Here is a 13,729-nt window from a genome sequence, read left to right as displayed (position 1 = left end):
TCCACGTGGGGAAGACAGACAGGACGCGTTTTCTTAGAACCATATGAGAATGGTATACATGTAATTATGAGTTTTTATCTCTGGTGGAATTCACTTACATTTTATTGTGCCATCCGCTTATTAATAGTAGGGTGACCATATTTTGATTTCCAAAAAAGAGGACATTCGGCCGGCCACGACATAGCCTACTTAAATGATACTCGTAGCTTACTCAAAGATGCCGTATCATTTTAATATGTTTAAAGTTATATGTATGGATAGAAAATTCAGTTATATTACAAAATAATATCTCTCAAAGACAGAAATTCAGATAGGCCCCAATAGGGGACACATACACACACACTAGAGTGTGGCGATCCGAGCCCGACGGTATACCGACGGGTCAGGCGGGTTTGGTCAGAAATGTAGCTATAAATTGTATTCGGGCTCGGGTCGGATTTGGTCAGCTTTCAGTGAAAATGTAGTGTAAAAATAAATAAAATCCTATTGTCTGTCCTGTTTATTGCTTGGGCACTGTTATTTACATGACAACACCTGAACATAACACACACAGACACACATTGGCTGTTTGTTTCTACCTCTCTCCTCTCTGGAAGTCTCGGACCTCCAGCCGCCCGCCTCCGCCTTGATTAAACGCTGAAAATAAAATAAAAGAGGGAGACAGGTTTTTCCTATTTTATCTTATTTTGTTTTATTTCTCCCTCTCCTCTCGCTGGAAGCGTCGGACCTCCCGCCGCCCGCTCCCGTCTCAAACACGGAGGTCTCCCTCTCCACAGCTGAGCACCCACAGCGCACGCCCGGCCTGTTAAATAGCCTGTAACCGTAACAACTGTGTGACACAAACTGCTTTGTCATTAAATAATGTCGGGCTCGGTTCGGGTTCGGATAGAAATATGCGGCCAGTGCCACACTCTAACACACACACACACACAAACACACGGAAAACCGGACATTATCATCACTTTATAAAAGACCCCCGGACGCCCCGGACGGGACGTGAAAAGTGGACATGTCCGGGCAAAAGAGGATGTTTGGTCAGCCTAATTAATAGCATTTTAACCTAAACGAGGAAAAGTGTAAAATTTCCAGAAAGGTTAAGTGTTGCTTTAAGTGTATGCTATATTTAGAATATTTTCTCTGCTTTACCTTGCCATCATACATCAGTTTCTGATGGTAAACTGAAGCTGTTATATTGCTCTCTTAAAAGCCAGACTCCATTCAGAGAAACAGTAATTTTACCTCAATGACCACAGGAGCTGCTGGTCTACCATCGCCTCAATCAGTGATGTTGATTGTGTCATTGTGTAACTGTGGTGTTTTAAAGGGTTAGTTCAGATTCACCAAAGTACCACAATAACAAAAAGACTAAGTCATCAAAGCAGCAGCAGACCAGAAGCTCCCCTGTTTAGTGAGCTAAAATTGCTGTTTTTGTCAATGGAGTCTAGTGACAGGGAACTGAAGCTGTGAATGGCTTCCCCATTGGAAAGGGCTGTCTGTGGCAAAGTGAAGTGGTAAAAATATTCTAAATATAGTGTACACTCAAACTGATATTGATTTTTTCTGGGCAATATTTTTTAGGTTTTCATGTTTTGTTCCTGCACCCGTTCACAGCAGTTGCTTAGCTTCCATGGCTATACTCCTCCCTGTTTCTTCAAACTGGGGGCGTACCGACCACCATTTACAGTAGATAATACACTGACTATGGATAAGTACCTCATACAATCTGACTTCAAAAGGTTTAAACCATCCCTTTAATATTTGGCTGCTAAAAGAGGCTAAATCTTAGTGTGAATGAATTAAATGCTGCCATTGAGAAGATGAGAGCTGTTATTTAGCCAGTCAATAAACAGTGAAATGAAATGAAAGACACTCACCTGAGAAGTGAAATACTGCCTTTTCAAGTGTGAAAATTTTTCATAGTTTTGGGGAAAGTGCAGTGAAACATGCAAAAGCAGTTTGCTGGCTCATTTAAAAAAGACACGGCTTTGCCTCCAGTCTGTAAATCCCTCGTGAACTTCTGACTAACACTCATCATTCTTCTCTCTCTCATTCTTTTTCTTTTAAGACTGTAATCACCGTCCCTACTTTTTCTCTCCTTGGCCTAATTTCCCCTTTTTTTCTGCTCCTCTGTAGACTTATAAGACTTCTCAGTATGAGTCCTCTCTCCTCACCATTTTTGCAATCCCCTCCCAAAGTCTAACTTGACCTCTTTGCTGCAGATAATATTTTTTTGAACCCAACATCCTGCCTCTAACTGTTCTTGTTAACACACTCTGCTAACCTCTGCTCTCTTCTCTCTGACCTATCTGTCATCTACCTCGTCCTCTCCTGCAGGGTGAGGAGGAAGGCTCGCCTGTAGACTCAAAACCAGAGGTATTTTGGCCTTGGACCTTAGTGTCTTGTCTGTGTGGTTTTGGTTGTTGTAGGTCATGCACCCGTACTCTGTGTTTGTTAAACACGACCTATCCTTTTTTTGATTGTTTGTCTCTGAAGGGAATGTTATTTCTTTTCATGTCACGATTTCCAGGATTCCATTGAGTATAATCCATGGAAACTGCATGAATCGATCTTCAGATGAATAGATACTAAATGTTTAATATGGATTTATTCAGACTCTTTCATTCCTTTTTTTTTCTTGTCTGCCCACCGGAAATTCGTATAAGATTTCCTTTATGGGCATTTAGCCTAGCTCTAATCCAGAGTGACTTAAGCAGTGGAAAAAGGCTTCTTTATTTTCAATTGTCAACACGTCTTTAACAGTGTCCCTGTGTGAAATTAGAGGGATTGATTGTTATTAGCAGGATAAACAGATGGCCCTTAAGCACTGCTGATGATTCAGTGAATCAGTGGTTCCCCAGTTGGCAAATCTCCTGGTACTCCAACTGAGATGCGTCAAAGTTTCATCTTTGTATTTAATTAATAATTAACATTGTTTTTATGCAAAGCCAGCGCTCTACATGAACACTCTTATTTATTGTTAAGATGCACACATTCATTTTATGTTTTATTTATATGGTAAAAGATTTCCAGTGTATCTAGTCTTATATTATCAGAGGTGTGGACTAAAGTTACATGACTTGGACTTGAGGCAGACGAGTCAGTCAACTTGATAAAATCAGAAAAGACTTGCAACTTGACTTGGACTTTAACATCTGTGACTTGTGACTTTACTTGGACTTGAGCCTGTTGACTTAAAAAATGCTTGATACCTTCCTCCAAACCCAAAGATTAAGAAGTACCGTATGTTCTTTAAAAAGTGTGCAGTAAAACAGTTAATTTCCCATCATTCCCTTAATCTACTAATGTCAATGCGATTCATTCCCAGCAAGTTGGCACGTAATACCCCAGATCCACTTTGTTGGAATGAGTCCAAAATTATCCAAACAAATTGAAGGAGAGAACATGACAAACTAACGTTATGGTAACGCCAGCTGGAAAAAATACACCAAAGATAATTTTGTTTGCGAAAAAAACTATGTGGTGGTCAACACAGCATGAATTGCAGTTTGAAAAACATTGGGGTCAAAACTGTAGACAGAGATGCAACAACTTCCAACTTGGTTTGAGTTTTGAAGTTGCACAAAGAACAGTAAGTTGAGGCTAATATTAGCATACTGAGCTAATACTTAGCTAACATTAATTCCTATTGTTAAAATAGCATTACATATGGTGAAAAGTGCATCATGACTTGTTTGGGACTTTCAAATCAACACTAAGGACTTGGGACTTGACTGCAAAGACTTGAGACTTATGGCCTGTCCCAATACCCACACTTCCCGTAGAAATTCCCAATTGCACTTGGTTGTGCACGTTCACGTTTAGGCTTGTGGTCTCCCAAAACAGAATTGAGGTAGTGGAAGTGGTTTCCAACACTTAAAACCCGCCCTAGATTCCAAGGGAGCCCCGACCCACACTTTCAACGAAGTGGAAGATGAAATTTCCCCGAACACCTTGTGAAGTCAGCAACTTCGGCAAGTTTTGGAAAACAATTTGTTACTGTACAATCGGAATGTAGGCTATACAAACAACAGATGGTTGGACTAGCGTAAACTCATCAGCAGCTCGGTTGAACACAGCGTCAAAATATTTAAACAAATCGACTTACAGAACAGAACAGAATCGATCAGAACTAGAAGACGTCGTAGGCGCCTCCTGTTTTCAGCATTTCTTCTCCGTTGATTCATCAGACGGAGAAGAATAAACATAGCACACGCCACAACACAAGCGCTGGAGCCGGCATTTTCAAACCTGAATAACTACCGGTATCTTACGTCACTACTACGCGTGACGTATGCCTGCACGTCGGCCATGCTGATTTGCATGAAGTGGTGTCTCATTTCTTAGGGAAAGATCTCTTATATCCCTTATATTTCTCACCTCCCTCATCAAGGGCTATCTCACAAACGAGGGCACTCAATACCAAGTGGAAGATTTAAGGGGTAGAAATGAGATTGGGCCTTTCTTGCGACTTGCAACACAATGACTTGCTTCCACCTCTGTGTATTATTCCTGTGTAGGTATGTGAGGTAGTGTTATTAAGTGCTGCAGGAAATATTGGCATTGCATTAGTCACTTAACGGTCTGTTCATTTGTGGTTTGTAATTCCCTCTCACCAAATCTTTGGATGAAGAAGTATGGGAATAATCCCCCGCTCCAAACCCTTGTACTCAGTCAATAGAAGACTGCATTAATTGTCAATTGGCTGACATTGAAATGGATTGTCCCTGTCTTCTTGGCAGAACATTAAATGGCTGAACAGTCTTAGTCAAAAGCCCCCCGATGGTGTCAACTGTTTGTCTGTCCGTCTGGCTGCCTGCCTTTTTGACTCACCTGCAGCACTTTACCTCTTTGTCTCTGCACGCATCTGTTCTCCAATCCACCTAACCCAAATCCTCAACCTCCTGCTTTGCTCAAAACCCTTCACTTCATCTCACTTGCCCCACCTCGGGCTCCCTCATCTGTTGGACAAGGATCTGGCCACCCCTCGGCCCAAACAGGAGGTACTGCTTGTCCTCTCTTTTTGGCATGTGCTGTGTTTGACCCTCACCAGGTGTGCTGTGTTTCTGTATCCATAACTGTGCCAGTCACTTACTCTAAGAACACAGCAAGCAGCAACAGCAATAGAGTTCATCTTGAAAACACTTAGTGCTAGGGATGGGACGATTTTACTGGAGATTGCGATAATAAACACATTAAGTTGATCGTGGTGAATTTCCATTATTGGGATAATTAGAAATATTGTGTCCAGTAGCACCTAAAGAGACTGCTTGGCAAACAACAACAAGAAAGACTCTGCAAAAACAGGCTGCATACAATCCGACCTCAAATAACGCTAAAGATCTTGATTAGTTATTGACATATTTTATATCAAAAGATATGATGCTTTTTAAGATTTTTTTTCACTAAAATTATGATCACTAAAAAAATGTTTGTCCTATCCGTGGTGCAATAGAAATATTTGATTCTTAATAAAATGTAAGGGAAAACAATTCCCAACACATTCTCACTCCGACCTCATCACATATTGACATGCTTGGCATGGACTTTCAGCGTCCACATGCAATGTGCACGGTACCCTGGGTGTGTTGGTGGTTGACGTTCTGGGAGACTGTGTCAAGTTCTGCCTGTTACATGCATTGTCTTCTTTAAAGATACACTTCCGCTATCACAGGAAAATATTTACATACAGTCATACAGTTACATACATGTTTACATACAGTCTCTTTCAAAATAAATGCACTATGTGGGTACAACACTGCAAATTGACCTTTTTTTTTTTTTTTTTCTTCAACAACAAACACACATGGTTGGGTTCTAGGCAACAAAAGCACGTGGTTAGGTTTAGAAAAAACAAAAAGGGTTTGGCTTTAGAATCTTACGGGACACAAACACTGCTCTCTTGGGTGAAAGTTGGTGTTTGTTGAACCTGTCCACCAACCCTCCTGAACACCACATTCAGACTTTCGGCTTCTTAAGTTTCGTCCTTGTCCTGCCGCATTTCCCCCTGATGTCGCCGGGTGCTGTAAAACTGCAATGGCAACCGGCCGCATATCATGCAAACATTAAAGGACGCCTTTCTTTGTTGGTTTCTAACGCCAAAAGTCACTGCCCAAGCACCAGATTTCAATGACTTCATTCACTGCCATTTTAAGTTTTCAAACATATTTTGATGATTTTCGGGATAATATCATGAATCGCAAATATTTTGGCCAGTAAAATCATCCCATGCCTACTCAGCGCACATAGTTGTTTGGTGCACTTCAGTTTGTGTCACATTTCTGAAACTATTGCCAGTTAAAACTTTTGCTTAATTAATTCATTCATGTTTTAATATCTAGCCATTGATCACTACATAATACAAACCTCAAGTTTGGGGCTTTGTGCTCCATCTTCCAAAGATTGCCAGGTGCTCACTGACATGTAAAACAAAAAGAAAAGTGCACCAACAGTCCAAAGTTCTTTTGGAAAATGTACGGTGTGAGTTTGTCCCTGTAATTGGGAGATGTTTAAACCTTTAACTGAAACTATATTTGTGCTTCAAGGTAAAAGAAAACTGCTGATATGATCTGAGTGTATTATAGTGAGATCTATATCTGTTTCTGATCATTATCAAGACCTCTATTGTCCTCTATGTGGTGCAGCATTTCATTCATCCTATAGCACAGTTACAAAACAGACACTCATGCACCACACCATCAGAGCAGAGTCAGAGTAAGAATGTAAAAATAACAAATCTTCAGAGTTATTTTCAACTTAATCCATATCTAGTTCAAAAGTAGAAATGACTATATCCAGATTCAGAGACTAGATTCAGATGTAGGATTTTAACTTATGTCAATGTGTGTCCCTGATGTGCCCCTCATTATGTGAGCAGCAGTTCTTGGATAAGTCTGAAGATGTTCTGCAAAAGCACCAGGCTAGCATCAATGAGCTCAAGAGGGCTTTGAGGCAGCCCAACAGCAAGATGGCCCAGAGGGAGAAACGCCTGTCCTCGGCTACTCCTCCTGGAGGAACCCCCGAGCGGAAGCCAGTAAGAATGAGATCTTATTCCCAAGTTACAATATTCGCTGTTCTACAATTACTTTTTTACATATTAGGATTTTTGTTGGTCAGCCCTTTCCCATTCTATCTACACTTTCCATTCTCTGTCAAACTTATAATTTTATCGTGCCAAAACTCATAAAATGAGAAAGAAAATGCATCTAAGCTTGCACAGTCATAGGTCCCTCAGTTGATCACTAAATATTTACAGTAACTATGTGGGGTTACAATGATATCACAAGTGGAAGAGCGGTGTATCTAGCTAGGCTAATGCAACTGTCTACTCTATGTCAACATAGGCGACCGGTGGTGGCAAATTGATTGACAAGCAGGATGCTTATGAAGGAGATCTGGATACTTACTCTAAAGTGGAAAAGAGTAAGACCTCTTCTATGGGTAGAGACATGTTCTTTGTGACACCCTGGACTGAAGCAAAGATGAACAACTGTCAAACAGCCAGAGACTCTTTCATAACTAGACCTGGAAAGTCTCCAGACTTTACAGCAACAGGACTAACGGATATGAACCCTGCGGATGATATAGTAGCAACTAATGGGCATTACGATGCTGTATTAGCGAGGAACACCATTCAAGAAAATGGATATGGCTCTCCACATGACAAACAGGGGAGTGCAATGATCACCAGAGATATAAGGCATAGTCAGTATAAGCATAACATTCATCGAGAGAGACCAAACAACTTCGATGCTCCGGTGGCTGTGGATTCTCTCCCAAAAGGCAATGGAGGCAGAACTGATACTGATGCGAGGCATTGTGAGAAAATAAAAGACTCGAGCCCCAAGGGAGCACAAGATTGCAGCAAAACAGGGAACTCGCACTCAGAAGTCACCAAAATAGTTCCTCTCAAGCCACAGAGATCAAAGAAGTCTTTGAACAAGGAGAACACAGGTGTTGTAAACCCTCAAACTCAGAGTCGGTCTGACAGAGGCATCTTTGGTGCGATGGGGGATGTACAGATGACAAAATCAAAAGACGGATCCTGTGAGATGGGAAGGAGAGTGGATGATAATGCACTGCAGTCTGCCACAGATGTTGCCAAGGAAAACACAGGGGCTACCAAGTACCACAGCGAGGCTGCAATGTCATATCAGCAGCAAGCTCTACTACATCAACACGTTAAGAATGAGCTGTTTGGACATCAGGAGCTCAGAGACTGCAGAGGTACAGCAGCAGGACGAGGGGGACTTGAAGATAATTTTCAGAACAACTCAGAGTTTAAAGAGAGTCTCCTCCCTAGCAGCAAATTTCCAACAGCTCCCCCGCGGACCCTCCCACTGAAAACGCAGTGGACGCGAGACAGACAGAGCAACATGGACAGCAGCCACATCCACCACAGGACGCCCGGCCAAGAAACAGCCAAGAGGAAGCAAGCGGTAAAACCCATCTGCCCCCTAACCTCTTTCTCAATCATCGGAAAGTAGAGCATTGCATGAGCTTCAGGCGATGTCGTGCGAATCTTGTTTTTACCATCTAAAAACAAACAATCACACATACTTCAGAACTCATGTGGCTGTGTATGAGAAAGCAAAAGTTCACGTCCCTTGGCATCGCATCATTGACCGACTCAGTTCACGTCCATGGCCCAGAGGGCTTTTTTTGCTTTCCCTTGTTCCCCTTCGCAAAGCTTGACATCTGCTTGGCCATTTCAGAACGCTGCGGGCCTTTAAGCAAAGTTCCCTATGCTTAAGCTTCAGGCGTCCCTTTTTTATCCCACCTTAACTTGTCACGTTCTCACCTGGTCTCTCCTTCCAACATCCTCACAGAATAAAGGTGGCTGCTGTTGCAAGGAGCACTAGACCTTTCCACCATTTTTCTTTGAAAACCTCCTTTTCACATAATTTAAATCCTTTATGTAAATGGCTGAGAAGGGCATTTTTAACCAAATGTTCTGCCTTGGCATCTCTGTGGCTACAGCAGAAAATGAAAAAGGCGATTAGATGTAATCACAGGCTGCAGAGCTGCCAAACCTCTTCAGGGCTTAGGCATTCATATGCTGCATTTACAAATATGAATACCTCTTTCCTGAAAGGGATTTTGAAAAATCTAACCTTTCAGTGCATGGCATTACCATTGCACTTGCAGTCATTTCTGATGATGTCAAACTGTAAAATATACCCTATGTGCATGCTTCTGACAGTAGCCGTAAGCTTTACAGTCTTAGGGAGTTCTTATATGTGTGTTTATGGTGTGAATTTAACATAAGCCCTGAAGTTGGAGGATGGCTTTAAAGTGCTGTTTGTAATTCTGGGGAAAAATAGTTGCTCGTTCAGTCTCATTCCCAGGTCGTCACTTGCCATGATTTTGTGTGTTGATAAGTGGACCTATCTTTCCCCAGAATTACATGCAGCACCTTTAAATGTCCAGTGTGTAGCATTTAGGAGGATACTGGCAGAAATTGCCGTCTATATCTACATAGGGAGCGGGTCCTCGTTGAGGAGATTACCATGTTGCACCACCATGCTACCCAGAAAGACAAACCAAATACTGGCATAGGGCCATTTGTGTTTTTGTATCTGCCACCGTAGTTGTAGCCCCTCTCATGAGATCATTGGAAAATACTGATTCTTTAAATGTTAAACTGCTTTGTTCAATGTTTTTACCGGTTTAAAGGAGAAGTCCGGTATTTTGCACTTTGAGCCCCATTTCTGGGTTGTTTATGATGAAATAGAGTGGCTAAGACCAAAATACTGAAGATTGCTCATTTTCGGAGAATTTAGCTTAACACTGCTGCCTATGGCCATGTGTATATCTGTCCTAAGACCACCCTAAACCTTCGTTTTCAAAGCCATGAAACTCACCATTGGTTTTCTATAAGAAGCCTCATTGTCCGTTGGTAGTTATCCGCCACCGGAAATGGAAAGGGGGTTGTTTACGACAAGGTTGTAGTCATTATAGTCTTTTAGCTCAGCAAAAGTGCTGTCTACGCTCCTGGAGGAAGAACGAGAACAAACGAAAAGGTTTTGTAATAAGTTTAAACAACTGCACAATGGATTACTCGCTTGTAAATAACCTTCGCAGTACAATGCCTTTGAACACAACGCCAACCTTCTTCTTTTCTGTGTCCCATTACATTGCAATGGTTTCCTGCTGGTTGGCGACACCCACATAAAGGAGCATTATTGCCATCAAGTGGGCTGGAGTGTATAACGCTTCAGGGTCAAACGAACGATCAAGTGGAAGTTTACACACGGGTGTGAGGCAGCTGAAAAAACAGTTCCACAATCGAGATGAATAGCAAAAACACAGATGGAAACCACAATTTGCCACGATGTCAGAACATCATCGAACACCACTGACCACTCGGTGAGTTTCATGGCTTTGAAAACGAACGTTTAGGGTGGTTTTAGGACAGGTTCACACATGGTCATAGGCAGCAGTGTTAAGCCAGGCAGGGGAAAGCCAAATTCTCCCAAAACGAGCAATCGTCACTATTTTGGTCTTAGCCACTCTATTTCATCATAAACAACCCAGAAATGGGGCTCAAAGTGCAAAATACCAGACTTCTCCTTTAAATCAGGGGGTCTGCTAATAAAAACCTCCTCAGTACCTATATCTAAAGTTATCAGAGAAAAAGGGTAAGCACTAATTAGCAGTTGTTGGGCTAGCAGCACATCTCCAACATGATGAACAGCATCAGAGAAACAATGATTTGTAACGTTAAACTGTTTCAATCAGTGTTTTAACTGGTTTTAATCACCCAGTCCGTTTGTTTTGGAATCTGTGGATTATTCGGCTCCTGGTGAAGACCTCCTGAACAATGAACACTGGAGGAATTCTAACCAGGAGAAGTTTCAGCTGGTTGCAATCCTCACTGCGAGAATATGCTTAATCTGCCTAAACCTTACACACTGGAACTTAAAGTGTTTATATTGTATAAATAATAATGTAGAGAAATCCACCCAGTTCAAAAACAATTAGCAATGAACAATTCACATTTAGAGAAACAGTGTTCTCACAGCTTTTAAAGCTGTGAGAACACTGTTTCTCTTAATGTGACACATTGTGTTTCTATCAGCCGTGAGTCGTGCTGAAAATAGAACATGTTAATGCAGTGACAAAGACAACCTTGTGACTCTCTTCTGATATAATTACACACTGGTTATACTGTGGCATAGTTTGGTATCATGGTTTGTGGTTATTGTTTCTATGACTTGACACATTTTAGTATTTTAATGTTTGCTTCCTGTTTGTTTTTCCTCCACAGGAAACACCTCCCACACCTGCTATTCACGAGGAACCTTTCAACGAAGCTTCAGTGAGTCGTCTCTTAGCTCCACCAGTCTCCTGGTTGTAGAGGAATGCAAAAATGCAGTTGTTATTTTATTGATAATATAAGTGAATTTATTTGTACTTTATAAATCTGATGTTCTGTCCTCTTCTATGCAGAGGGAACCGTGGGAAAGGCGTCTGGGCTCCGTCTCCGAGGATGACCAGGACCACGAAATCCTGTACCTGAAGGAGACCCACCTGGGCATTGAGCGCAAATGTTCCAGCATCACGGTCAGCTCCACGTCCAGCTTGGAGGCCGAAGTAGATTTCACCGTCCTCACAGACCTGCAAACGGGAATGGAGGAGTTCTCCAGGGGCATGACAGAGCTGGGGGAGAGGGATCTGTCACCTGATGTGGGTCTGTGCTTTGGCATGGACTTGCTCCAGCAGCAGGGCCCCCCTGAACCGCCTCCTCCATTAGTGTCCGCTCCTCTGTCCAGAGGAGTCAGCAGCAGCCCTCCGGTAAAGCATATCCAGGCCGAAGAAGTCCGACCAGAGGTCAAACGGCCCGATGTGCAGGTAGACTTTTTTATATCAAATGTCTTTGTAGTTCCTCCTTGTTTGGTTTGATGTGTTCAGGCAGGTAAGAAGAACTGGGCTATTTTTAGGCACCTAAAAATATGTGTCCTCTTTCAATCAAACTGCAGTGTGGGTGAGCGTGGCCATGAAACCCTGAGTGTTTTATAGCTATATTTTCATTTGTTTTAACCAGAAGTGCATAAGAAATAGATGACAGGGTGAAGGCACATGTTTTGCCAAAACAACAGCAACAACCCAACCACCCCCCCCCAATAACACCACCTTATCCTCCTCTTAGTACCACCCAAGTTTCCAACAAAGTGTGATGACAAGCCACCAAAGCGAGCTGTTGATGGGTTCAAGCAAGTTTTGTTTACAAGCCTGTGCAGGAGTCAGTCAGTGTGAACGTGAATGAAACATACCAAAATAGAACAATGACAACATTTCCACTGTGGTTCAAATGACAAAAACCAAAAACAAAAAAGACCAACAAATCTTGGTGTGATCACACCCCGAAGTGTTTGTCACACATCTCATTGAGCTTTTCTGTGTCTGGTGTTAGCTTAGGTTTTTGATTTGAATTGTCAGAAAGCTGCACAATATAAAAGTCTACGTTGTGAAATGTACTTTGAATATATATTGGTGGTTCTGATATGCTGAAGGCAAGTTTGGAGCGGACAAAGGACACAGTAAGTGGCTGTAATAATATGTGGTTTGAGTTGAATGCTCTTCATCAAGCAGCACTGAAGTGTAGTGAAGAAAGACCCTTCATCTTTTCTCCTCCCTCTTTCTCTTTCTTTTTTAAATCTCAGTACTGACAAAATATCTCCCTAAAGCACTGAGCTCAAAACACATGGTCCAGCCACGTATTACATTGCAGTCCCTTGTTTGTCTTTTGCTTTGTGCTCTTTTGGCTTCAGATAAATGTCTTCATTTTTGCAGTTAAATCTGGGCCATTTTGAAGCCTTGATTTACCACTATAATTTAAATAAAAGGGAACAGACCTTCAAGCTCATCTGTCATATGTTTAAAACTAATTTTTTCTCCCTGACTTAAGCCTGTAGTACCCAAAAAACCAAAGAGGTCAGTGCCAGTGTCATCGTCTGTGGACAGAGAACAGTCGCACAGAGAAGCCGGTCGTGTCTCTGCCATCACACCGCTGAGCAGGGAGGCCAGTGATGTCATGCCCACACCGACAGTGAGGAAGACGGACGTCAGGACGGAGACTCAGCCCAACGGGTCAGAGGTCACCACGACCATTGTGGAGTTCACAGATCAGGTTGGTTTTATATTTTAGTGAGAAATATTGTAGATAAGAATATTTAAAGGTCCAGTGTCTAGGATTTAGAGGGATACATTGGCAGCAATGGAGTATAACATAGTAAGTATGTTTTCTTTGGTGTATAATCACCTGTTTTTGTTTCCTTAGAATGAGCCGTTTATATCTAAGTAGGGATCCCGTCCTTGTCCATGGAAGCTGCCATGATTCTACGTTAGCCCAGATTGGACAAACCAAACACTGCCATTCGCGTTTTCGCACAAGTCACTGTAGTTAACAGCCCCTCCACAATGAGCAGCATCGGAAAAACACAATTTTCTTTTATGTGACACTGCTTTTAGCAGTGTTTTTATGGGTTAAATCATTGGGTCTGTTTGTTTTGGGTAAAAAAAGACCCCTGCAGATAATTTGACTCTAGGTAAAAACCTCCCTGGAGCCTAAGTTATCAGAGAAAAAAAAGAGGCAAGCATACATTAGCAAGTGCTGGGCTAGTGGCCTTGTACCGACAAGTGGAACAGTGAGGAGAAACACTGATTTGTAACGTGAAACTGCTTTATTTAGTGTCTTTACCGGTTTAAATCACCCAGTCTGTTTATAGAG

The 13,729-nt window shown here is 42.0% G+C and overlaps 1 protein-coding gene across 4 annotated transcripts in view; it reads left to right on the top strand.

Annotated features, from left to right (window-relative positions):
• Positions 1-13,729, top strand: part of LOC117258229 (band 4.1-like protein 1) — a 62,364-nt gene that overhangs the window by 43,543 nt on the left and 5,092 nt on the right. For 2 of the 4 annotated variants that reach the window (XM_033628889.2, XM_033628891.2), the window contains exons 13-18: positions 2,335-2,373; positions 4,971-5,000; positions 6,875-7,030; positions 11,267-11,317; positions 11,449-11,850; positions 12,908-13,129. In XM_033628889.2, coding sequence (XP_033484780.1) covers positions 2,335-2,373; positions 4,971-5,000; positions 6,875-7,030; positions 11,267-11,317; positions 11,449-11,850; positions 12,908-13,129 — 900 coding nt within the window. The remainder of the gene's footprint in view (positions 1-2,334; positions 2,374-4,970; positions 5,001-6,874; positions 7,031-11,266; positions 11,318-11,448; positions 11,851-12,907; positions 13,130-13,729) is intronic. The other 2 variants (XM_033628892.2, XM_033628893.2) reach the window with 2 other exon arrangements.

The sequence above is a fragment of the Epinephelus lanceolatus genome, chromosome 8 (assembly GCF_041903045.1).
Source record: "Epinephelus lanceolatus isolate andai-2023 chromosome 8, ASM4190304v1, whole genome shotgun sequence".
In the NCBI taxonomy this organism is placed as follows: domain Eukaryota; kingdom Metazoa; phylum Chordata; class Actinopteri; order Perciformes; family Serranidae; genus Epinephelus; species Epinephelus lanceolatus.
The sequence above is the reverse complement of the archived record's forward strand: the minus strand, read 5'-3'. Positions and strand labels throughout refer to the sequence as shown.